Here is a 26,531-nt window from a genome sequence, read left to right as displayed (position 1 = left end):
CAATGACTATAAGAAAGCAATCCGTAAAGCGAGAGCAGTTTATTACTCATCATTAATACAAGAGAAGAAGAATAATGCAAGATTTATTTTCAGCACTGTAGCCAGGCTGACAGAGAGCCACAGCTCTATTGAGCCTTCTATTCCTATAGCACTCAGTAGTAATGATTGTATGTGCTTTTTTAATGATACAATTATTACTCTATAGAAACAACATTAATCACCTCCTGCCTTCTATCTGTAAAGTGTTATCATCAGCTCCTGGAAATGTAAGGTCTAATACAACACTAGAATTTAGAATGCTTTTCTCCCATGAGTTCAATTATTCTTTCTTCTAAACCAATAACATGTATCTTAGACCCGATTCCAACTAAACTATTACATTTTCCCATTAATTAACACTGCTTTATTAAATATATTTAATATGTCTTTACTATCAGGCTATGTTCCACAATCGTTCAAAGTAGCAGTGATAAAACCGTTTCTTAAAAAGTACAACCTCGATCCAGAGGTTTTAGCCAACTATAGACCTATTTCTAATCTTCCGTTCCTCTCAAAAATTATTGAGAAAGCGGTCGCAAAACAGCTGTGTGATTACTTAAAAAACAATGATTAATTTGAAGATTTTCAGTCTGGCTTTAGAACACATCATAGCACAGAGACAGCTCTTGTTAATGTCACAAATGACCTTCTAATAGCTTCCGACAAAGGACTTGTCTCTATTATTGTCTTGCTTGATCTCAGTGCTGCATTTGATACTATCGACCATGACATCCTATTGCGAAGATTAGAGCATTTAGTTGGCATAAAGGGAACCGTTTTATTCTGGTTTAGGTCCTATCTATCTGAACGGTCTCAGTTTGTATGTGTCAACGATGAATCTTCCATGCAAACTGAAGTTAGCCATGGAGGACCTATTTTGTTCACATTATATATACTTCCGTTAGGCAATATTATAAGGAACCACTCTGTACATTTTCATTGTTATGCAGATGATACACAATTATATTTATGTCTCAAGCCTGATGAAAACAATCATCATAATACAATAAAAAACAGCAATTAAGAATTAAAAACTTGGATGACCTTACATTTTTGTATATTAACACGGACAAAACTGAAGTTATTGTACTCGGCCCAAAGAATCTACGAAACAAATTATCTAAAGATACACTCCTCGAGAGAATGAGCTTGAGCATATCTGTCTTAAAGAGCCTGTGACAGCCTCCCAACAACTGTTGTGCAATGACATATTGGGCTACTAGTCATCTCGAACCGTCAGCTTAAAAAAGAAGGTGCGATACCGTTCCGATAAATATCAATAATTTCGAACATCGCGGGGAAATTCCTTCGACTCATTTTGAAGTTTTGGGGGAAGCCGGAAGTGACGTCAATGCGGGAATGCTTCACTGTGCGGCGAGAGAGCCAAACACGGACAAAGTGTGTTGTCATGCGTAGAAATGGTGAATTACTGAGTTTAGGCTCGTTAAAAACGTTTTAATGAAGTTGACTACAGTATATTCATATGTGTCAGTGCTTTCATGTCAATTCGGCGAACATAAACATAAATGATCGTGGTGAAGATGATGATTAAATTAGGATTAAAAATCGGTAGTGAGAGCTGCTGAATTTCCTCCCGTCGGATGTAATATAAAAACAAATCGATTATTTTTGTAGTTGTAAACTCAAGTGGATGAAACTACATTTATTAGTGCTTTCATGTCAATTCGGCGAACATATGATACATTAAATGATCGTGAGGATCAGTGGCGGCTGGTGGAAAATATTGTTGGTGGGGCTGTTGATATAGTGAGTAAACACATTTTTTTTGGGAGAAATGACCCCTTAAATTAGGACTTCTGGTGATGCAATGGCGCGTTTCCAGTGCAGCGCGGAGCTCACTTTAATGCTGCGTTCAGACCGGACGCGATGCGAATATTCGCTTCGCTCTAAACGCTCCTATCGCATCGCTCTAGTCGCTCGAGTTTCACCGCGGCTGCCAGATGTGTTTACTCGCATCATTCAAACAAGACGCGCTGGCTCGGGAGCTACAACTACAACAAAATGAACATATTTTACTGTGATTAAATTGTAATACACGTTTCTAAATGATGCCGACGTAACAACATACTGATACCGGTTAGTAAAAACCATGAATTAATGCTTTGACAAGTCTGCAGACAGACGGCAGGCGAAAAACCTTTTAGAATGCTTGTTTTCTGAATGGAGCTTGGCTAAGCTAACGTTATATATGCTCCGACCGTCCACACTCACAACAACGGCCTATACAGACATAAATAAACCAGCGACTGTATTCTCCATGACACAGACAGTCTGTGTTTTGTATTTGTGTAACTTTTGTCTAGTTTCTGAACAGATCGTATCTGTCTCCGGCTGTTTGAAGAGCAAGCATGGGAAACAAAAGATAGCATTTACCTGTTTGCATCGTTTGCATCCAGCTAGCCATGTGAGAAGCCTCGTTGATACGTTTTGTCTTTTTCACGAGCTTGCTGTGATATATACAAATCGGGTTGGTCCGGTCCAAGGTCTTTAAGTATCAATTTATCTCCCAAACTTCTCCTTTGGAAAGGATTGGAGAGTAGCTCTTGCACGGAATTGGGTGCGGACCGAGGTCCGCCGACTCCACCTGCACACCATTCTCATCCAAATACTGCGTCACCTTGGTCACTCACGAGTCTAAAAAACAACTCACGTCAACGCACGTAAGCAACGTGGGCGCCAACGTGAGTGCCCTCGTGACCAAAATATTTGACAGCGCTGATTGGCTGAAATTATGTTTCGGCGGCACAGTTTACTATTGAGACTTTTGCAACTTGCTGGTTGCTGCTGTTTGGCTCGGGGGCTCCGCCCGGTAATTATCAACTAATGCCATGGGCAAGGCCAGGCAGGAAACATGTGACTTATCAGTAACTTTAGACATCGTAACACAATTTTAAACGAGATTTTATTGTAGATTATACATTTTAGTGATACCAATTGTCTGATATTTACCTTGTTCATTAAATATAAAAATATAAAATATATATATTTTTTAAATATTTTTTTTTTTTTATTTAATATTTTTTTAAATATTTTTTTTTGTATGTGGGAAGAGATGGGGCGGCGCCCCTAGCGCCCCTATGGGCCGGCCGCCACTGGTGAGGATGATGATTAAAAATCGTTTGTTTGAGCCCGTCTGCATTTCCTGATGAAAAAACAAACTGATGCTTTTTGTAGTTGTAGTACACCAACATGGATTAAACGTGTGGTTTTTTTACCACAATGTTGGGGAAATTAATGGATAAAATGCACCGATTATGATTATTATTATTCCCACTCCGATCGGGACACTAGGTCCACCGTTTCCCTGCAGCGAGGCTCCCCCCGTTGACAGTTTACGTGGGCTGGGCTGGGTGCAGTGGCGGACTGGCCATCGGGACGAATCCCGATAGGCCGGTACCGAAGTGGGCCGGTCGGATAAGTCACTAGCACATCCCCCACTCCCCCCGTTGACAACTTACTAGCGGTACCGAAGTGGGCCGGTCGAGAGTCCCGGGATGATCTTTAGTCCCAGTCCACACTGGCTACATGACCGTATGATCGCCCATATTGACGCACCTAATTCCTAAACTTCTAACAGATAAGACATAAACCGATCCTTCAGCCTCATATGAGCTCTCAGACACGTTCAAAATTAAACTGTCATCGCTGTCATCACTTGCTGCTGTGTGCGCCATCGTGCGTTTTCATGCAGATAGATGCTGGAGTCCTGAACGGTGCAGCTGGAGCGCTTGGCCCACAATGACGTCACACATAATTTGGCGGGATTTGAAGAATCCCCGAGAAGATCCAGAAAATGGTCAACATTGAAGGGCAGATTAATGGTTATCAAAGTACAAATATCCAAAATCAGTTCAGTAACGGTTTTCAAGGGGACAATATTTACTCAGATTGATAGGTTTGGATGATGGGGGAAACTCGTGTCACAGGCTCTTTAATGTTAGCATGTCACCACAGATGTCTTTCATTCTCATTGGAGTGTACAGACCACCGTCTGCAAAAGCTATTTTCTTTGACAAATTAGAAATAATGCTTAGGGAATGCAGTTGTGCTAAGGAAATATACTAAAAAATGATTCATGGGAGTAGTAGATTACACTTAAAAAAAAATACTTTTTCAACATAAGAAATTGTGTTTTTTACCTCAACTTATTTGAGCTAGTTTACAACTCATTTTATTAAGTCGGTCAAACTGAAAAATAACAAAACAAATGTAATGTTGAAATACTAAGTTAGAGTAACTCATATCTATTGAGTTTCAACGGTAAAGTTTCAAACCTGAATCCACGCCTGGACTCTGCCAGACCGCATGTGGAGTTGGAGCAATCTGCGTTCATCCTGGAAACTTGATAGCAGTGGAACAACAGGATTTCAACTTAATAATCTATCAAGTTACCTGGTAAGTAGCCATTTTTGTTCAGCTTCATTTACAACAGCTGCTTACTGCATATACAGTGTAACACAAGCTGTAAGGTATCAGCTACTTGTTTTAAGCTACAGTAGCATGCATAGTATACCATACTGATTAGCTAGCTTTTTGTATCCTCCTGTATCCTTTGTTTCACAGATGCAGTCAAAGTTCATTATTTGTTATACAGTATGTATATATTTATTTATACATATTTTGTTGTTAGAATTAATGTAACATTTGATAAAAACTGATTAAAATAAATATGAACAACAACTGACAATGCACGGCATGTGTTGTTAGTTATTTTGCAAACAAGCCTTCTCGACATTAAAATGTTCTCCTTTTAAGGATGATTTGGTGGAAAAAGAGAGGTTGCTATCCGTTGCTTGGTGGTGTGTCTTCGTGAAAAGGAGGATCTCTTCAAGGAAAGGTTGGTAAGTAAACACAATGCTTAAATCAAACTGTAACTTGTGTTAACCTGAAACACAATGCAATGTTTTCTAATCTGATTGCACAAAAAACACTGAAATGTATTTTATGATCTACTTATTCCAGGATGGTGAAGTGGAAGTTAGCAATGAGGTGCTGAAGATTGACATGACCAGCGTGTGGATGCAAGAATAGTGATTGAAGGAACAGAAGTCCCTCAAATCCCAGATGCGTCAAGAGCCTGTGCCTGTGGGGCTACTATATGCACTGAGTCTAAACTATCCAAAAGAGATGTTAAAAACTTTGGAAGCATTTAAAAAAATACTCCTTTAATGGATGGCATGAAGGCTTGCCCCAAGGTGATGAGCCTAAAAAACAAACTGCTGTCCTCTTGAATGCTGTCAGAAAGGTCAAGGTACTATGCATGATAGTTATGTAATGTTAATATATGTGGATGTTTTGTTAACATACAGCCCACATTAGCCTCATGTTATGGCTCAACATGTTAGTGTCAAAGATTACATTACATTTCATTGCATTTAGCTGACGCTTTTATCCAAAGCGACTTACAATAAGTGCATTCGACCAAGAAGATACAAACTTGAAGTAAACAGAATCATATAAGTACATCAGGTTTCATAGAGCAAAAACATTTCAAGTGCTACTCAACTGGCTTTAGATAAGCCAGCCCTTTGTTAGTATATAAGTGCTTTGTTAATAATTGTATTGCTCGAAGTGGAGTCGAAAGAGATGAGTTTTCAGTCTACCCCGGAAGATGTGCAAGCTTTCTGCTGTCCTGATATCAATGGGGAGCTCATTCCACCATTTTGGAGCCAGGATAGCAAACCCACGTGTTTTTGCAGATGGGAACTTGGGTCCCCCTCGCAGTGCGGGTGCAGCGAGCCGTTTGGCTGATGCAGACTGGAGTGCACGTGCTGGGGTGTACAGTTTAACCATGTCCTGGATGTACGAAGGGCCAGATCCATTCACAGCATGATACGCTAGTACCAGTGTCTTCAAGTGGATTCTAGCAGTTACTGGAAGCCAGTGAAGGGAGCGGAGGAGCGGCGTGGTGTGGGAGAATTTAGGAAGGTTGAAGACCAGACGAGCCGCTGCATTCTGGATGAGCTGCAGAGGTCGGATGGCACATGCAGTTAGACCAGCCAGGAGGGAGTTGCAGTAGTCTAGGCGTGAGATGACGAGAGCCTGAACCAGAACCTGCGTCGCTTTCTGGGTCAGGTGGGGACGTATCCTCCTGATGTTGTAAAGCGTGTATCTGCAGCAGCGGGTTGTAGCAGCGATGTTTGCAGTGAAGGACATGTTGTTATCTAGGGTCACACCCAGATTCCTTGCAGTCTGAGTCGGGGAAACAACAGAGGGGCCGATGTTGATTGTTAGGTCAAGAGTGGGACAATCTTTTCCCGGAAGAATAAGCATCTCAGTCTTGTCAAGGTTGAGCTTGAGGTGGTGAGCAGACATCCACTGAGAGATGTCAGCTAGACAAGCAGAGATGCGTGCGACGACCTGGGTTTCAGAACGGGGAAAAAACAGAATTAATTGGGTGTCGTCAGCGTAGCAGTGGTATGAAAAACCATGCGGGCTAATGACCGATCAGAGCGAGTTTGTGTACATAGAGAAGAGGAGGGGACCAAGGACAGACAAGGGTCGGACTCAGGACCCTCTCCAAGTTACCCTGTAGGTGCGGTCTTTGAGGTATGAGGTGAGTGTTGTGGAAATATTTTCCAAGGCCCATAACTTTGACCCAGTTTATCAGTTCAAACTGTCCTGACTGAGCACACGCACCTCGTAACCTTGGCTGCTGTGCTCTCAGTGTTCTGTCTCCCTGTTCCTGCCTGTTGGCGTCAGCTGATAGAGGTGTTATGATTATATGTTCCTGCCTGTTGACGTCAGCTGATAGAGGTGTTATGATTTTATCTTGTTATGCAGCAGTTTGATGATGCTCTCAGAACTAGTTAAATACATGGGTCTGAGGTAGAGTTCTTTAGAATTGACGTGGCAACTCTACCGTGAAGTCAGAACCTCTGGCTCTTGGACTTGTGATGTGAATCCTCCGGCCGTTACTCCAAATAAACCATCAGTGTTTGACATCAAAGCTCCTGCTCCTCCCGTGTCTCCTTCCTGAGTCGGTGACTCCCACTGCATTGCTACACAGAAGTTTCCCTTACAATGAGGAGGGAAAGTGCAGAGCCTGAAACTCCAAGTTCTTGGAGAGTGCGAAGGAGGATCTGATGGTTCAACGTGTCGAATGAAGCAGACAAGATGCTACGTTGATACTGATTATTCAGACTGTTATATGCCAGTTTATTGGTTTCAGTTTGTTATTTATATATGGTAACACTTTATATTAAGGTAAACAAATTAACCATCAACTAGTTGTTAATTAACATGCATATTAGCAGTATATTGGCTCTTTATTAGTCATTATAAAACACTTATAATGCCTTTTTCTGCATGACCATATTCTACAAGTAATAAGCCATTGGTTGAGAGTTTTTCCTCAATAACCCTCTAAATAGTGCTTATTTATTGCAAGTAAGGAAGTTGTTGTACATGAGTTTTGGTCTTAATATGCTCTGCTCAATATGGGCCTAATAAGGCAGTAGTACCACAAGAATAGTAATTCTACCATATACATATAACACTTATTAACAAGACATTAAACTATAAGTGTTAATTGTGTCTAAATAATTCAAAATTAGGTATTTATATCTAAGAATATGTGTTGGGGTATTGACAGTTCAGCTACCAATAGCAAGGTGATATTGACCTGTATGTTTCATATTTGCACATTTATATATTTGTAAAATGTGTGGGCCTACTGAAGGTTAGACAGGAAACCGGGTACAGGAAGTAGGAGAAAGTGAACTGAATAGCATGGCAGTAGACTCCAATGAGCTGAACCTGAAGAGTAAAAGGGAAATTCCGTCCGAAAGCAATGACTGTAAGTGTAAGCCTTACACTTACACTGTAAGGATTAGTAACATGTATTGTGTTTATGTGATGACATTAGGGGATGTTTAAATGGTTTAAACACCATGAGAAAATACGTTAGCACTTGCGTTAGCATTCGCGCTAGCGTTAGCATACACGGTAGCGTTAGCATACATGCTAGCGTTAGCCATACTAGCCTGTACCGTTCTTATGATACATCCATGGCCTGTACACATGCTTATTGCACAGCCAGCATTAGCTATATTTACCTTGTTTACACTTTTGGTCCTATGTCTTAATATGTGTATGTTACACTTGCATGTATGAGATCATTAAGTGCCTTGTAACTTATTTTTGTATAGTTTCACTCCGTTTGACTACTGTCAGTGGACTGCAAATAAGTCAATAAAGGAGCATGGCTGCTCATTCCCTGGCTCTCAAAAGAGTTTGGCTGGCTGTTTAATCTATGTTCACACTGAGACAGTACAACACATAGAGAGAACAGTACACCTATTGTGTAAGTACATACAAGCAGGTCACACGTGTTATCTGTGTTGGTTATTCTCGCGTCCAGGAGAGAAGCTTTAAAAAGGAGACTAATTGAGTCTCTGTGAAAGTTGAAATTGGCACGGTAATGTTACAAACAGGAAAATGATCAGACAGAAAAGCAGCTGTCGTCTGGCTCTCGCTAGCGGAGAAAAGAGAGCCCGAACCCCTCTGGTCCCGCTGTTTATATATCCTCTGCTGGCTCCTCCCTGCGGGCCGGCTCTCCACGTTTTAATGTCCGTTGTTACGCATATCAGAGGATACATACATTGTACATTCAATATATATCTAAACACGCCTTTTCTCCTCCTTAACTCTTTCATGACTTTTCATTTAACACATTCTACTTCACGGCAGTTTGGTTTCCGGTCATTCCTGATGTTGTCACATGCTACCCACATCTGTAAACAATAACGTACTCCAATAAACTGTACCTTTATTTAATATTCAACAATAATAATATGTCAACGTCTATAATTGTAGTGTCGAAATCAGTAGGTTTCGGTGTGCAACATCATATCATATCACTGCTAAATTCACCTCTATAGTAAATGGTATATTAGCCTCATGCTAAATGCTAACCGGAGATGAAGGATTTTCAGAATAAAAGCTTAACAACTGGTTGTGCACAAGAACTTCTGGTTTTTCAGTATAAAACAGCATTTAAACTGACAGTATGTTTAAGGTACTTTATGCCATTAAAACATTGATTTTAATTTCTAACACACGGTATGATCACAAATAAATAAAATCTGTTAACATCTATCACCATTCAAACATCTTTTAAAAGTTGAACAACCCCCACACATCTCAGTAAAGACTGTGAAATGTTGACTTTATTTGATAATTTCAGTAAAAACTAACGTTCATATTTCTCTTTTTGATTATAATACTGATGAACGTTCAAATCAAAGCACTTTGGCAACTTACCACATACGTTTTAAAAAGCTTAATAAGCACCGAAACTTTCATGATATAATTTCTTGGTCATAATCGGTTGTTTCCGTGAACGGCTGACTGTTGTGTGACGGCAAATGCTGCGGCTGCAAGGCATTGTGGGGCAGCACTTTCTCCTCTCCTTTCGTCAAGGGAGGTCCAGTGGTTCCTAAGCTAAAGGAGGTTATAAAGGAAGTTTGAAACCTCCTTTCCTATCATTTTAGCCTCATCCCAATACCCCTCCTCGACTCCTCTCTTCCCCTCCTCCGGGACTTGACCCGGAAATCGATCAAGACACGCCATGTTGAAGGACGTCCCAATAGCTGAAATGCACACGGAGGAGTCGAGGAGGGGTGCGGGAGGAGGGGTGCGGGAGGAGGGGTGCGGGAGGAGGGGTGCGGGAGGAGGGGTGCGGGAGGAGGGGTGCGGGAGGAGACGAAAGGGAGGATACACGCGAGCAGACTACGCGGAAGTGTTTTCACTACTCGCGTATAAAAGCCCCTCCCCCACCTTCACAGCTGGTCGATTTCAACAGAGGAAAACCGACAACTGGAAGATGAGTGGAAAAGCGTCACATAAATGTATAAGTGCTCACTGCTCCGTGGGAATTATGTGCAATTCATTTCTAAAAGGCTTTCACATTACTATAATTATATTTTTATTTAAATGTAGGCTACATTTCACACCAAAACGGAACACAAAAGCAGGACCAACCATCATACATTGAATTCCTTGACTAACAAGAGAAAGATTCATTCATTTAAATACATATTTAACCAGAAATGGGCCGGTTCTAAGGGGTTATTCAGTTAAGCCCGATGAGAGGGGATACAGCTGTGCACATGTCATCATTAACAGACGTCGTTTAAGAGTGACGTTTGAGTGAACGAGGACATCCCAATTAATGGAAAGATGCAAGGAAGGGACGCGAGTGAGGGAAAGGATGAGTCGAGGAGGGGTATTGGGATGAGGCTCATGAGTTAGACCCGAGTCTTCCTGACAGTTCACTATAGCCTCATCCCAATACCCCTCCTCGACTCCTCCTTTCCCTCACTCGCTTCCCTTCCTTGCGTCTTAGCTCCGCCTCTGTAACATGCGAGCGAGAGACACGAGGAGGTGACGCGAGGACAGAGGAGTCCTCAGGTATTAATTGGGACGTCCTCGTTCACTCAAACGTCACTTTTAAACGACGTCTGTTAATGATGACATGTGCACAGCTGTATCCCCTCTCATCGGGCTTAACTGAATAACCCCTTAGAACCGGCCCATTTATTGTTAAATATTTATTTAAATGAATGAATCTTTCTCTTGTTAGTCAAGGAATTCAATGTATGATGGTTGGTCCTGCTTTTGTGTTCCGTTTTGGTGTAAAATGTGGCCTACATTTAAATAAAAATATAATTATAGTAATGTGAAAGCCTTTTAGCAATGAATTGCACATAATAATTCCCACGGAGCTGTGAGCACTTATACATTTATGTGACGCTTTTCCACCCATCTTCCAGTTGTCGGTTTTCCTCTGTTGAAATCGACCAGCTGTGAAGGTGGGGGCGTGGCTTTTATACGCGAGTAGTGAAAACACTTCCGCATAGTCTGCTCGCGTGTATCCTCCCTTTCGTCTCCTCCCGCACAATTCCTCCCGCACAATTACTCCCGCACCCCTCCTCCCTCACCCCTCCTCGACTCCTCCGTGTGCATTTCAGCTATTGGGACGTCCTTCAAAATGGAGTGTCTTGATCGATTTCCGGGTCAAGTCCCGGAGGAGGGGGAGAGAGGAGTCGAGGAGGGGTATTGGGATGAGGCTAGTGTGCCGCTGCCCGTTGTAATTAAAATCTACCGCCGCACGCACCACAGACACACAGCTGCCCAGCCGCAGCACCGGAAATGGAACTGCTGGGAGAAAAACGGACTATCAGAGATGTAACGTTATCTTTGATATTATTTCGTCTCCTCATTTTTCGTCAACGAAAGTAAAGAGAGATTTTGGCATAGTTTTTATTTAGTAAACCACATTTTCGTCTCGTAACTTTTCGTCAACGATATTGCATGATGATTTCGTTACAGTTATTGTTTACTGCCGTCGGTGCCGTCTCGTCATCGTCTCGTTTTCGTCATGGAAAAAAAAGTCGTTGACGAACATATTTCGTCATAGTTTTAGTCAACGAAATTAACACTACTACAAAGAGACACAAAATGACTACAAAGAGACACAAATGACTACAAAGAGACACACAATGAACAATCTGTCCTTTTCCCACAATGTTCTTTGTAGAGGAGCACTTCCTGGACTAAAAACATTTTAGTTAGAGGTTATTTTTGGATAAGGATACATGCAGACACAAAGAAGTACAAAGAAAAGTCAAAGGCACTTTCTTTTTATATATTTAAGATGTCTTTATTGTTCTACCGAAAAAAAACTGCTTCCTAAAGTTTCTCCATGCTTTCCCAGCCACTGCACTTAGTTTAAAACACTCTTTGTTTCTGAGACAGAAGAAATAAACAACAATGTTTCCATTATGCAGCAAAGTCCTGCAAATGTGACCTGAAAACACTAAAAATGTCTTTGTGCAAATTATTAAAATGACCGAACTTAAACCTAACCATGCATTGCTCTTTAACTAGACTCATATTTATTTTAATCTGTTTCTATTGTGTGTTTTGTGAGATACAAGCAGTTATCCGACTTCTTTCAATATCATTGGGCCGTGACTTCAGCAGCTACTTTAACCTCCCCTTGGTGACATTTAGATTCCTGTCAGTGTGTGATTACCTCATTCCACAAGTGTGGTGACATTTAATATTCTTTTAATGACCTTTTCAGTGTCTGAACTTTATCTTTGTCTACCTGTTTCGACAGATCTGCTTGTACAAGTGCGTGCTGGGTAATTACAGTGCAAAGGTCTAAGGGAGCTGCAGGCTAATAAAGGCCTTACACACTGACAGTGATACACAAAAGCATTCATATGTGTTTGCAACTTTAGGAGCTGTGATATAGTGTACGAAGTAAAGACAGAATGTACCTTTAATTTGAAACTGAATACACCGCTTCACTTAAAGCAGTGGTTCACAAAGTACTTACATGTTTCACTTAAGAAAAAGTAGTAATATCAATCTCTCAAACATGAACGTGACTGGTGAGACACTTTTTTCCAATTAAGAAAAACTAGTGTAATGCACCCCACACAATACAATTAGTGCGGTGCCTGGCTGTGCCCTGCTGCTGCGCAGCGTGCTGTTCACCCTGCCCCGCTGCTGCAAAGCAGGAGAGATGTTTGAATAAAAAAATAGAGACGGATAGCAAAGTCTCCTCAAATTAAATGTGGCACATGTCCAAATTGTACCACTTGGGTCCCCAGAAATACACCCACCAAGTGGGAACAGTAGTTTGAACATGTTCTCTTGTGCAAATAAACCTCTCTTAATGCAGTCTCATTCGTCACAAGCTTTGTGCATGCTATTTTTAAGGAACAATCAACAACAAAACAGGAGGGGACATGTCCCAAGCGTAAGGGACATCTATGGAATACACAAAAATAGTGCACCAGCATTATCAGCTAAATTAACTTGAATTGTTTTTAACAACAGAAAATACTCCAATACCGGTAAAAGTCCTGCATTACTTCAGCAAAATGTACTTGTCAAAAGTACTCAATATGCAGTGGCTCATTTAAACGCAATGTACACATAGTCAACATCTGTCTGTCAGTCTGGGATGAAATGTGGTAAGTGTACATTGGGACAACTTCGAAATATTCAAATAGAGTAAAGTCCAGATGCCGTCTGGGCAGACCTGGTAAAGCACATTTACTCAAGTTCTTGAGTAGAACTTTGAGATACTTGTACTTTCCTTGAGTATTTCCATTTTATGTTTACTTTTTGTTTCTACTCCACTAAGATTCAGAGGTAAATGGAGTAGTTTACTCCACTACATTTATTTAATATATTCAGTTACTTTACAGTTACTTTATTAATGATGTGAAATATAATCAAGTGTTGAATCAGACTTTAGTTCCACCTGGAGTAAATCCTCAAGCTACCCTGCAGTAGGGCTGTGCAATTAATCGTATTTTAATCGCGATTACGATTATGGCTTGCGACGATTAGGAAAACAGCATAATTGACAAAATACGATTATTTTGCTGGGTGCGCTTTCGCCCCTCCCTAAAAGCCCACTCGGTCACGTGGGAGTGACATGTGTTGTGAGTGTTCAGCGCAAGCGAAGATGTCAGAACAAGAGCAGCAACTAGTTAAAAAGAAGGGTCGCGGGGAGATTCCCAGTCGATCGCGAGATGTGTCTAAAAATAGAACAACAATATTCTGTTTTATCGTTAATGTCCTGTAACATAATGTTCCCGTGCCAGAATAATGCACTTGAACGCATCAAAGCTTTGTGATTGGCCGGCCTCACTGTCCGGGCGTGGCTGGTGAGCAGTGCACTAGTTCGCCGACGTTGTCCGTGTCAACAGCATGGATGGTCAACAGGAGTGACAGTCCGCACACACACAAGACCGCAATTATGGCAGAAGCAAAAAAGCCCAAAATATATAATTTGCACTCCAAGTGGGAGGATCATTATTTTTGTATCTATTCCAATTCAAAGTCCATCTGTCTCATCTGCAATGCGAGCGTGGCTTTATCGAAGAAGGGTAATTTAGGAGCGGCATTTCAAAACAGTGCACAAACGCTACGAGACGGAATTCCCTCCTAATTCTGCCCTACGCTCCAAAAGGGGAGGGGCCTGAGAGCACAGCTAAATGCACAGCAGTCCATTTTCACCAGGCCCAACAACAAGAGCAAGGCTGCTACCAGAGCATCTTATCGTGTCAGTCACGTTCTTGCGAAACACATGAAGTCTTTCGAAGACGGCGAAGTTGTGAAAGAAGCTTTCCTGGAGGCTGCGACGCGCTTTTGTGGGACAGTAAAAATAACAGCAGCATTTCAACAAGTTTTTGATATAATAAAAACTCAATTTAGATACCGTTATTAATCTGCTGTAAGTTTTAGTTTGTTTGAATTTATTCATGATAATTATTGTACAAAATGGTATAAGAATGCAAACATTAAGATCTGTTCTGTTTAAATTGATTATAGTCTATCAGTTCAGAAACTAGTGTTGCTTGCATCCTATTTTAAAGGCATTTATTTTTATACTCTAATAAAATGCAACAAAAAATGGGTTTGATTATATTAATGTTGTCTTTTTTATTGCACTGTTGCTGCAGCAGATTACTGTGTAGCTTCAGATCTGAGTTGTCTTATTAGTAAGCCTAATTTATACTTTTGTAGCAACACTATTTTTATATAATGGCAAAGAAAGGGTTCTTCAGAGTCTTTTCTTTTTTTCCTGTGTCATATGTGGCAGCACTGCCACAAGTTCCTCTTCAGAGAGGGTCTTCAGTACAGGTGGCAATATTGTCACCTGCCTGCGCTCATCTCTGAAACCAGATCATGTAAACAGCCTGGTATTTCTTGCAAAAAATCTTTAAGAGATGACATGAGCAGCCCTACCAGCATTTGCCATGGTGGCCTAAACATTTTTATTTGGTCTTAAATTGTAGTTCAACATTTATTTCCTGTTACTTCTGGACCATGACGGTTGGCCAGCCTTCAACGTTTAACTGAGTGGAATATGTTGAATATGTTTTACCAAAATGTTGGCTATATGTTAAGGAGTTTTCAGTAGGTTGTGACAGTGCACTGCAACATATTTAATTTCATTTATTTTGGTCTAATTTATTTGTATGTATCATATTAATAATATATGTTTAGTATGGTTTTGGAAGTGCGCTCCAACACATTTATTGATCTTGTTTATTGGTAAAATATTATTTGTTTTAAAGTTCAATAAATGGTCAATGAATAATCGTCAAAATAATCGTGATATCAATTATTGACCAAATAATCGTGATTATGATTTTTGCCATAATCGCACAGCCCTACCCTGCAGTATACAAAGTCATTCAATAGCTGCACCTTTACCAGCTTTGAGAACACTTTCATGATCAATCATTATAAAACATAGCATATATTCTGAAAAGGGCCAATCTGCACAATGAGTACTTTTACTTTTGGTACTTTAAGTATATTTTTATGGTAATACTTTTGTACTTTTACTTGTATTCCTACACTCTGGTACCTCTACTTTTACTAAGGAACAAGATCTGAGAACTTTTCCCACCACTGCTGCTGGGTAATAAGTTGCAAAGGTCACAGAGCAACACCCTGACAGAGATACACAGCAAAAATGCATTGTCACGCCTGTGTGCATCTCTTTAAAGGTTACATTTTTCTCTGACCATACCTGGCCTCACCCACAGAGGAGACGCTTCCTGTGCATACCTGTCAGAGCTGCACCTGTGGAGGGATTGATGGAGCTGAAGGTTTAAAAGGAGGCGCGTGCTGCAGCCCTTCACTCTCCTCTCTGTGCCTGCACAAAGACATCATGTCCTTCCATCGTTCTTCATCTTCCTCCATGCGGAGCTCCTCCGGTGGCACCATGATTGGCATGAGGGCGGGCAGCGTGTACGGCGGGGCGGGAGGCAAAGGGAGCCGCATCTCCATGGGAGGAGGCGGTGGCGGCAGCTACGGCAGCATCTCCATGGGAGGAGGTGGTGGCGGAGGCGGCAGCTACGGCAGCACGAGCTTCAGCATGGCTGGCATGAATGACAGTGTCATTGGGAATGAAAAGGCCACCATGAACAACCTGAACGACCGCCTGGCCACTTACCTGGACAAGGTGCGCAGCCTGGAGAAGACCAACGGAGAGCTGGAGCTGAAGATCAGACAGTTCCTGGAGAGCAAGGCCGGCCCCAGCACCCGAGACCACAGAGCCTTCACCGCCACCATCGCAGAACTCACCGCCAAGGTACTATTCTCAGATAATGCAGGAAAAGTACTGGCCCAAAATCCTTTTAAATACATGAAAGTATAACAAAATCTTCATAGTTCACTAACTCTTAAGTGTTATTTGTATTAAAAAAATCGTAATATATGACAACGATATTTAATTATTGATTTTACAAATTGCATTACAATATTCACTTTTTTACTTGAACATCTCTATTTTTATAAACATGTTTTTTATTTGGTTTTATTCTTAAATAGAGCAACTGTTTTGAAATCAGGAATACAATGCAGTATCTCTGATTCTGACGACTCAGAAGTAACAAAGGTATATGGGTGGAAAATAGCCAAGTATCACAAAATTACACTAGTGATACTGTAGTACTAAGTAGGGTAACTGTAAATGCAGTGTACTCATATCCTTTACCTCAATAAACGTAGTAAATCCAAGTCTTGTTCTATTATATCATATTACTCAGTTTTTATCACTTACAAAATAATATACAAACTATGTGATTATAATGTAATAATGTTTTCCATTATAATCTGGGTGGCTATAAATTACTTTTTATTTTGTCATCTGATCATGTTATATATACTGTACGTCACTAGCAAACAGTGTTATTTATTTATTAAAGCAACAACTGTAGTAGTGGTATTATAAGACATGAAATAACTAATGGAAGTGGGGGGAGATGTATTAGGATCTTTAATAAATGAAAACAGATATAGCTTTGTGTATGCACTTTAGATGTGTTACTCATGTGTATACCTTCCATCAGAAGATGAATATTGTGTATATTTTTAAAATAAACTGTTTTTTTTTTCTAGATTCACGGCGCCATCAGTGTGAACGGAACAATTCATCTCACCATCGACAACGCCAGGCTGGCTGCAGACGACTTCAGGACCAAGTGAGAGCGCACAAACGCACGTGCACACACACACACGCGCGCACACACACACATGTTAAATTGTGCATGAATGATTCTGTAAAATATCAGAAGCGTGTTAATTAGAACCAGTTTTAAGAGTGGGCTGACAGCCTGCTGCTGCCACCTGTCAGTCAACTGACACCTGTTTACCTTCCCCACTAACACTGATACTGAACAGGTGTGAAGACACGTTCATACAGGTTGATCAGGTCTAAACTGACGAAGGTCATGAACTACTAGCTAATAAGGCTTCTACTGCAGCTAATACTATTGATTAAAGTAAACAAAAAGAAAACTACTGCAGCTAATAAAGCTAGCCTAATATTGCAGCTAATATATAATATTGCAGCTAACTGTTAACATAGTTAGCTTACTACCACAATTAACAAAGCGCAGCTCATTAAGCTAATATACTAAGCTAATACTAATACTGTAACTAATAAAGCTAGCCACTGCTGCAGCTAACAAAGCTAATACTGCAAAAGATAGTACTACAACTACAACTAACACAAATACTTCAAATATAACAGCTTATATTACAACTACACTGGTAGTGTTACTACTGTACAACAGCAAATAAGGCTACTGCAGCATCTTATGCATCTAATACCTGCATCTTTTACAGCAGCTACTATCAGTGCTGGAATTGGGCCGGTACTCACCAGTACGCAGTACCGGCACTTCTGGTTCTGACCCATGGAGTACCGGCACTTCTTGCTCAGTACCGGCATGCTGGCGGTACTCCGGTACTCATGCACCATGCCAGTACTCAACACTCTCCCGCTGTTCTTATTATACATCCATATATATATATATACAGCCGCCCGGTACTCAGTAGATGCGTCATGAGGTGCCGAACGGACATTCTCATCGCTCTAACCGCTGGAGTTTCACAGCGGCTGTCAGCTGTTTACTCCTGTCATTCAAACAGAAGGTGCTGGAGAGGGGGCGGGGCTTATCTTCTCCATGTAAATACTGTGGTGGAAACGACTATGTCAAAATTAACCTATTTGACCGTGATTTAATAGTAATACACGTTTCAAAATAATAATAATAATAATAATAATAATGCCGAAGTAACAACATACTGAAAACTGTTAGTAAAACCATGTTTTAATGCTTTACAATTTACATACCTAGATGCACGTGTGTTGTGTTTATGCAGTGCAACTCCAACCCAGTGGGTGGCTATGTAGAGTGATAGAACAGAGCAGGCACGCCCCCGAGAGAAGGAAAGCAAGTCACGTCACAAATGAGCATTTCTAAAATGTTAGCGTGGATTAATAAAAGTGCAAAAAGACAGCGGTTGTCGCCGGAAGAAACTTCAAATACAGAGAATGCTGTTCCCGTGTTGGAAATTGTGTCTGATGGGGAGCTTTCTTTGGTTGATCCTCCTGCTCCAAGTTCTAGTGCATTAGCATTAGCACTAGCTCCGCCGCCTCCTCCAGAGCCTCTAACGTTAGCTGCTGCTGGCGCAACTGCCACCACCAACACCGGGCAAAGCGATGCACCTGACTGCTGGACAACGGACCAGGTGCAATATTTTTGCAAGACCAATGCATGGCTCCTTCTTAAAGATAAGAAGCTAGGATGTCGGATATGCAGAGATGTCAAATCTTTGGGAATACACACTGGACAAGGACTGAAACTGTCAACTGAATGGGGTGAGTGTGCAGTGTCTCATTTCGGTGTTGACAAGGGCAAACAACAAGCTAGCCTGAAAAAAAAAAATCAAAGAACATAAAGAATCACAAGCCCATGTAAAAGCTGCTGACATCCTTACATCTGCTTCACGTGAAACTATTCAACATCAAGTGCAGTCTATGCATAAATCTGAATTAGACACCACTATCAGAGTTTTTCGAACAGCATATAAAATTGGCAAACATAGCCGGCCATTCACAGACATGCCAATTGATTTGAATCTACAGAAACTGAATGGGCTGAACGTGGGCAGGGTTTTGCACTCCAATAAAACCTGTGGCGAAATCATCGACCACATAGCTCATGAGCTGAAGAAAAAAATGGCAAAAGACATTACAGAAAACCAAAGAAAACTCTGTGTTTTGGTCGATGAATCTACCACTATTAGTGGTAAAACGGTGCTTGTTGTGTGTCTACGCTCAGCATTAGCTGATGCTGAGCCCGAAACGTTTTTTTGGGAGCTGATCGAGTTGGATGGAACAACGGCTGATGACATCACAAAGGCGTTAATGGAGTGTCTTGGAAGAGATTTTAACGAGGACTTTTTAGGTCAGTGTTTCGTTTCTTTTGCATGTGATGGGGCTTCAGTCATGCTAGGGAAGAGAACAGGCGTTGCTACCCAGTTGTGTAGTAAATTCCGAAGCCTGTTTGTGTGGCACTGCTCCAATCATCGTCTAGAGCTGGCAGTTGGGGATGTGGTCAAGGAGGTCTCAGGGCTCAATCATTTCCAGATCTTTTTTGACAAACTCTATTCCTTGTTCCATGCCTCCCCCAAAAATCAGAGGCAGTTAGCGCAGTGTGCGCAAGCAGTCGGACAGCGTCTCCTGGTGATAGGGCGTGTTTTGTCCATCCGCTGGGTGGCTTCAAGTGAAAGGAGCGTCAGAGCAGTCTGGGAAAACTACCGAGTGCTTCATGATCACTTCACAAATGCTGCAAACGACACGAGCAGGGATTCCAGAGACAGAGCAAAGTACAAGGGCCTGGATGATGTGCTCACATCTGCAACGTTTGTCAGCAATCTGGGACTGATGTACGATGCGCTCACAGAGCTCAGCGACCTCTCTCGGCAACTCCAAAAAAGAGAGATGACACTGCCTACAGCAGATAGGCTCTTAACTCGAGAAATACGAGTTTTTGAACCCATGGTCACCATGCCTGGCCCACACATGACTACAGTTCATACAGCTCTAGCTGAGAAGTCCTTCAAGGGTGTTGCCCTGCGTGAGAATGGCAGGCTTGTACAGATTCATGCAGGTCAGTTTTTCCGCAGTATGGTAGAGAATCTGAGACACAGAATGACTTCCACAACCTCCTCTCATGTCAGCACAAGAGAAATCCCATTACATGGCCGGGAGGCCCGGGACAATCAGCTAATCCAGGACATGAAAGTTATCCATCCTGGAAGTTGGCCTGAAGAGGAGTTAGACGTACAGTATGGGGACGTAGAGGTGCTACGTTTGTGCGAAGTGCTGAAAGTGGACAGAAGAGAGACTGTTCAGGGCTTTCGCGAATACAAGGAAACCAGGGCATCCCGTACACCTGCTGCCATGAAGCCTCTACTGAAAGCAGTCCGAACCATCGCTGTCTCCACTAGTGAGTGTGAGCGGGCATTCAGCTGCATGAACGATATCCTTACTGCAAAAATGAATGCTCTCTCTGTCAGCCGACTGTCCAGCCTGGTTTTCATTAAATGTAATGGACCATCACTAGGACAGTTCAATCCGGAACAGTATGTGAGGTCCTGGCTGGCAAAGGGAAGGAGAAGTGCTGATGAAAGAGCCTGTCCAGCTCCAGACCCTGATACTGATGTCCCCAAGGCCTTCTGGAGCCTTTTCTAACAATGTGAAGTATATTGCAAAGCAGCTCACCCAGTGAGAAGACTTTTGGCATAATGTGCCGATTTGTACAGATCCTGGAGATAGAAGGACTTCAGACCAACCAGGGAGTTATCTGATCAGCTTGGTGTTCAATGTAACTCTTTACCATGGCTCAGACTTTGTTACTTGCAGTTACAGTTTCTCATTTTAGATTGTGCAAATTTTGCATTTGTTTTTACATGTTCTTTGTTCATGCTCTTTATCATTTTTCTGAGTTGGAAAGTTAGATTGCATCATAGTTTACTTTATACATATTTGTACTCTTCAGTGGTGAAGTATATTGCAAAGCAGCTCAGCCATGTGAGAAGACTTTTGGCACTTTTTCGTTTTTCGTTTTCTGAGTTGGAAAGTTAGATTGCATTCAAAATGTACAGAAATACTTAATTTTGTTAAAGCTTTTTATAAAAAATGCTTCTGACCAGAGCTTTGTTTCCTTGTCATTAATGTTGAACACCACCAGAGGGGCTCTCACCTGAAAGGTCTCTGCTTCATGTGTCTTCAGCAGAAGATCTAGACTTTGATTGCTATATTTTCAGTTAATATTGACCTTACTGAGCTTTAGCCATATCCGCTGCCTATCATAAAAAATGTTAAGTACAGTGAACCTTTCTAAAATATACAGTAGTAAAGAGACAAACCCACCAGCATTATAGTAGCCAAATTCTTGTTTGTGGGCTGTATATATAAAATTGACTTGAAAAAGTTGCTGATTTTAGAGTACTGGCACCTTTTTCATTCCAATTCAAGCACTGCTAAAGATACAACTGCAACTAGTGCTGCTATTAGTATAACCAGCACTGCTACTACTGCAACGTTTACATTTACTACTGCAACAACTACTGCAACTAGTGCTGCTACCAAATAGACACAAATAGACACATTTAGTAAAATAAACTCCTAAATGTTGTTTGGGATACTTTCTTTCAAATGGCATGTTATCGAAGCAAAATCTATTTAAATGTATTTTAAAATATTATTTATTATGTCATTCTGTGCAGGTATGAGAACGAGCTGGCCATGCGTATGTCTGTTGAGGCTGACACCGCCGGCCTGAAGAGAGTCCTGGACGAGCTGATTATGAGCCGGTCCGACCTGGAGATGCAGATCGAGGGTCTGAGAGAGGAGCTGATCTTCCTCAGGAAGAACCATGAAGAGGTCAGAGAGCACAAAAAAGCTAACTTCATTTAATTACAGACCGCTGTTAAAATCTACTTTTAAAAATGTAAGTCATAAATAAGTGTTTTCTTCCAGGCCTCTTTAATCAAACTTGAAAAGTACTGCATTATTAAAAATACATTGTTATGTAATATTTATTATAAATCAAATCTGATCAGGACGTATATCAATTTGAATGTATTTTGTATATTTGTATGAATGTAAAGTGAAATCAATGCTTGTAGGGAACCAATCGAAATGTTAATAATACTGTTGTATAGCCATTATATTTATCATTAACCTTATAATGATCATTTAAAGCCATAAACATGTTATTTTATTGTGGACTATAACAAATAGAAGTAGGTAAACTCTTGTTTCTTGTTGTTTCCCTGTAGGAGCTGCTGGCGATGCATGCTCAGATGAGCGGCCAGGTACACGTGGAGGTGGAAGCTGCTCAGGGTCCCGACCTCAATAAGGAGATGGCCGAGATCAGAGAGTACTACGAAAGCGTCACCGCCAAGAACCAGAGAGAGCTGGAGATCTGGTTCCAGACAAAAGTAACTCCCTGACTTCACTTCCTTCACAACATTACCACAAAGTTGCACAAAATAACTACAAAGAACGATAAGATGACTATAAAGACACTCAAAATGACTTAAAAAAGGCAGATATTACTACAAAGAGACACAAAATTATTACAAAGATACCTAAAATGACTGTGTGTGTGTGTGTGTGTGTGTGTGTGTGTGTGTGTGTGTGTGTGTGTGTGTGTGTGTGTGTGTGTGTGTGTGTGTGTGTGTGTGTGTGTGTGTGTGTGTGTGTGTGTGTGTGTGTGTGTGTGTGTGTGTGTGTGTGTGTGTGTGTGTGTGTGTGTGTGTGTGTGTGTGTGTGTGTGTGTGTGCGCGCAGTCGGAGGAGCTGCACAAAGAGGTGGTGACGCAGACGGAGACTCTGCATACAAGCAGGTCGGAGGTGTCGGAGGTCAAACGCATGCTGCAGTCTCTGCAGGTTGACCTGCAGGCCGCACTGAGCAATGTGAGTGTCCCTGTGCATTCAAATTCGATCTCATTTATATCACTTTGTTTTATTTTGTATTGACAACTATTTGCGCTACTTTTACTTTCATATCCTCGCTTTGTTTTTAATTGTATGATTTTCTTTCTTAAAAGTTAAAGTCATACATTAAAATTGCTACTCAAGTAGATAATAATATTAGCAGTAAATGTACCAAAAGTCAAACTAATTCTGCAGAATACAAAAGAAATGTTGTTATATCTCCATTTTTGATGCATTAATGTGTTAATCGACTCAATGTTTCAGCTGATAAGCATGGAGCTCATTTGAATAACCTTGTATACCACTGGGCGTACTGTTTCATACATAAATAATACAGCTGAAATATACATAGATATTAATCTGAAACAATAACTCTGTTTTTGCAGAAAAGCTCTATGGAGGCATCTCTGGCCGAAATACAGGTCCGCTTCTCCATGCAGCTGTCCCAATACCAGATGCAGGTAAGACTGGAACACTAAAGTATAATATGTAATGTTTCTGTATTCAAAAGTATCTATTTGGTGAGTCGGGTAGTTACATTCTGAATGTTTAAGAGATACGTGTCATTTGAATCAAGGTGATGATGAGTTGGAGAAGACTCCCTACTGGGGACATTTAAGGAGAATATAAATCTGATAAATCCTCACTTCTTGAGACCTCCTAATGGAAGTTACACGACTATCCGGGATTGCTGTAACTTGTGGTTAGCGCTAAACCAACAAAGGTTATAAAATAATTTGTGGGTTTTTTCACTATTTAGGTACCCCTATACTGGTGTCAAAAATGAGTTATTTTATAGGCTTAATTGAGCAGTCTTTAATGATATGGTACTGGTAACATAACAGCAGCGATTGTCACTTCCTGTGAGGGCACAACAACCGTGTGCGTTTGAGAAAACTTAGTCGAGCAAGGTCGAATTTCAGGCACTGCACAAATGTTCACAGTGATCCACATGCAGTGTACTAAGGGACGTTTACCAATTGAGTCACAGCAGTATTCCCATTTAGCCGCCTGTTTGCAGGTTTAGGGAGTAACTGATTACATGTAATGTGATTACATAATCAGGATACAAAAAAAGGTAACTGTTTTCCCTTACAGTTACATACCGGTAATCAGATTACTGTGATTACTAGCAGGATTACAATGTTACTCTATTTTATTTCTGCTTTTTTAAACTGTAGTACGTGCTACTGCCTGAACATGCTTAATGAAAGGCAGGTTTTCCTATAAATGAAATCTCTGTGAGCAGAGGACACATTTTTCATACTAAATAATACATCTTGGTTTCTTCTTTTCTAAGGTCACATTGTTCTGTTGTCTTACAAAATACACTTAAGTAAAAACCATCTCATCTTGTATTTATTTGCATCGCATTTAATATTAAGGTTATTCAAAAGTTACGGAAAGTAATCTGGTTAAATTGCTTTAATATTTAAATTCTCAGTAAAGTAACTGTCCCAACATTGCCTGTTAGCAACCACCTTTTTTAAGACACATAAAAGCTTCAGACATTTGCCAATGGGGTATTTACTGACATCATTTATATGTTCCTCTTGTTCTGATAGAGTGCCCTCTAGTGGCAAAACATATGGAGTGTTTAACCTGTCATTCTCGTTATCTGTACAGGTGAGCAGCATGGAGGAGCAGCTGATGCAGCTCAGGGCTGACCTGGAGAGGCAGGGACAGGAGTACCAGATGCTGCTGGACATCAAGACCCGCCTGGAGATGGAGATCGCCGAGTACAGGAGGCTGCTGGACGGAGAGACCAGCAGCAGGTGAGACGCGGCTGGAGGAGGCTCAGGTGTTCGCTGCGCACCTGGAAGCAAGAGGGGCATTATGGCCCTGTCTTCTAAAAGAGACATTTATTTAGTAAATAAATAGGTGTTCTGTGCAGTGTGGAGAAGTACAGAAGAGGATTGGGGCCTCATGTCATGTGCATTTTCTTTTAGATCTGACCAAAATCAATTTTCTTTCTAAATTCTGAGAATAAAGTCAGAATTCTGAGAAAAATCTTCAATATATTTCTCAGAATATTGCCTTTGATTTATAGTCAGAATTCTTCTAGAGAAAGCTTAGTATGTTGGGAAATAAAACACATTAACGAGAAATGTTTTAACCAAATAAGTGAGATCTGAAAAACACCTGCATAATAATACATTGAGCTCACACTGTTCTGTTTTCTGATTGACCTGCAGTGTCAGCACCTCCTCTTCCTCCTCAACCTCAAGGACCATCACGAAGACAATCGTGGTGGTAGAGGAGGTTGTGGATGGAAAGGTGGTCTCTTCCTCCTCTTCCTCGACCTCAGCGTCTACCGCCGCTAGACTGGCCAACTGAGCTTCAGCGGCGGAGCGAAGGACATCTTCATCAAACAATGCTTAAACAATAAAAGAGAGTCCAATTTACCTCAGTTTGTCAAACTATATTTATTGTTAGTGGGGTGACCTTTTTAGAGAGATTTAGTACAAAAAAAACACTTCTGGGGTCATTTGGGTGGATTTGACCTATCTCTGGCCCCCCTTGCTCGATTTTGCTGATTGACATCTCTTTCTAACCGTCAGAGCCAATGGAATCGAGGGGAACTCCCACATACTCCTTATTTGGTAATGTGTGTGTGTGAGACTGCCACATAGCCAAGACCGGAAGCAGTGATAACTCTGGTGGCTACCATTAGCAGCTAACTTTTACTCTCCGATTATTACATAAAAATGGAATTATGGATTATAAATTAAAAAAAAGTATTACACAGAAACATTATCAACCTATGGATTAACCGATTCAGCCGCGTTTTTTCTCGTTTTAATGCCATTGAACACGTCTTTTGATCAGATTGACAGCTACGGTGAGACGATCTCCCGTAAAAGCTACGTAAAGGTACGTGTTGTGATGTCTGAGTTTGCTTCCCCTGTCGCGAGTTTAGATCACTCAGTGATGATATATATACCTAAATAATCTGTGGAACCTCAGCTTTAATCGGATATCTTGTATGTGCAGCTACGATAAGTAATAAGGGTATCTTTTATCTTGAGTTCTGTGCCAAAGTGCGTTAGCATTTTTCGCTCAGGGGTCATTTAGATGCTTCTTATGAGACTTGTGTTTTGTTTTGGTAAAAATGGTTTGTATCGTCAGTTAGCTGAGATTATTCCCGTTAATCTGGTATAACACATTAATAGGTTCTTAAATATTAAGATCCCCTGAGACACAGTGTCGTGAAAAAAAAGGACCCACCGAGGGGGACCTTGGGGCTTAACAGGTTAACTCAAATGTGATTGTACCAGAATTTATGTCATTGTACCGAGAGTGCATCACTAAACACAACACAAAGTTTCTACAAAGAGACAAAAGTTGCTGTTATAATTGTTAGTGTGTGTTTAAAAACAGACAGTCAAAAACTTGAAAGGATATGGCATTCAACTAAACTCAAAGAATCTTGTTTAATTTGGCATGATAATCTCAATGACTATAAGAAAGCAATCCGTAAAGCGAGAGCAGTTTATTACTCATCATTAATACAAGAGAAGAAGAATAATGCAAGATTTATTTTCAGCACTGTAGCCAGGCTGACAGAGAGCCACAGCTCTATTGAGCCTTCTATTCCTATAGCACTCAGTAGTAATGATTTTATGTGC

The 26,531-nt window shown here is 41.0% G+C and overlaps 1 protein-coding gene across 1 annotated transcript; it reads left to right on the top strand.

Annotated features, from left to right (window-relative positions):
- The first annotated feature begins 7,795 nt into the window (after positions 1–7,795).
- LOC117558016 (keratin, type I cytoskeletal 13-like) lies at positions 7,796–25,307 on the top strand. Its single transcript, XM_034233976.1, has 9 exons — positions 7,796–7,858; positions 15,648–16,195; positions 17,005–17,087; positions 21,688–21,844; positions 22,243–22,404; positions 22,756–22,881; positions 23,289–23,363; positions 24,529–24,677; positions 25,098–25,307. Exons 2-9 carry the CDS (start codon positions 15,773–15,775, stop codon positions 25,237–25,239), a joined length of 1,317 nt encoding a protein of 438 aa, XP_034089867.1. The 5' UTR covers positions 7,796–7,858; positions 15,648–15,772; the 3' UTR covers positions 25,240–25,307.
- Positions 25,308–26,531: the final 1,224 nt, after the last annotated feature.

This window comes from Gymnodraco acuticeps, unplaced genomic scaffold, assembly GCF_902827175.1.
Source record: "Gymnodraco acuticeps unplaced genomic scaffold, fGymAcu1.1, whole genome shotgun sequence".
Lineage (NCBI taxonomy): Eukaryota > Metazoa > Chordata > Actinopteri > Perciformes > Bathydraconidae > Gymnodraco > Gymnodraco acuticeps.
Note: the sequence above shows the minus strand (reverse complement) of the source record. Positions and strands in the feature narration are given on the sequence as shown.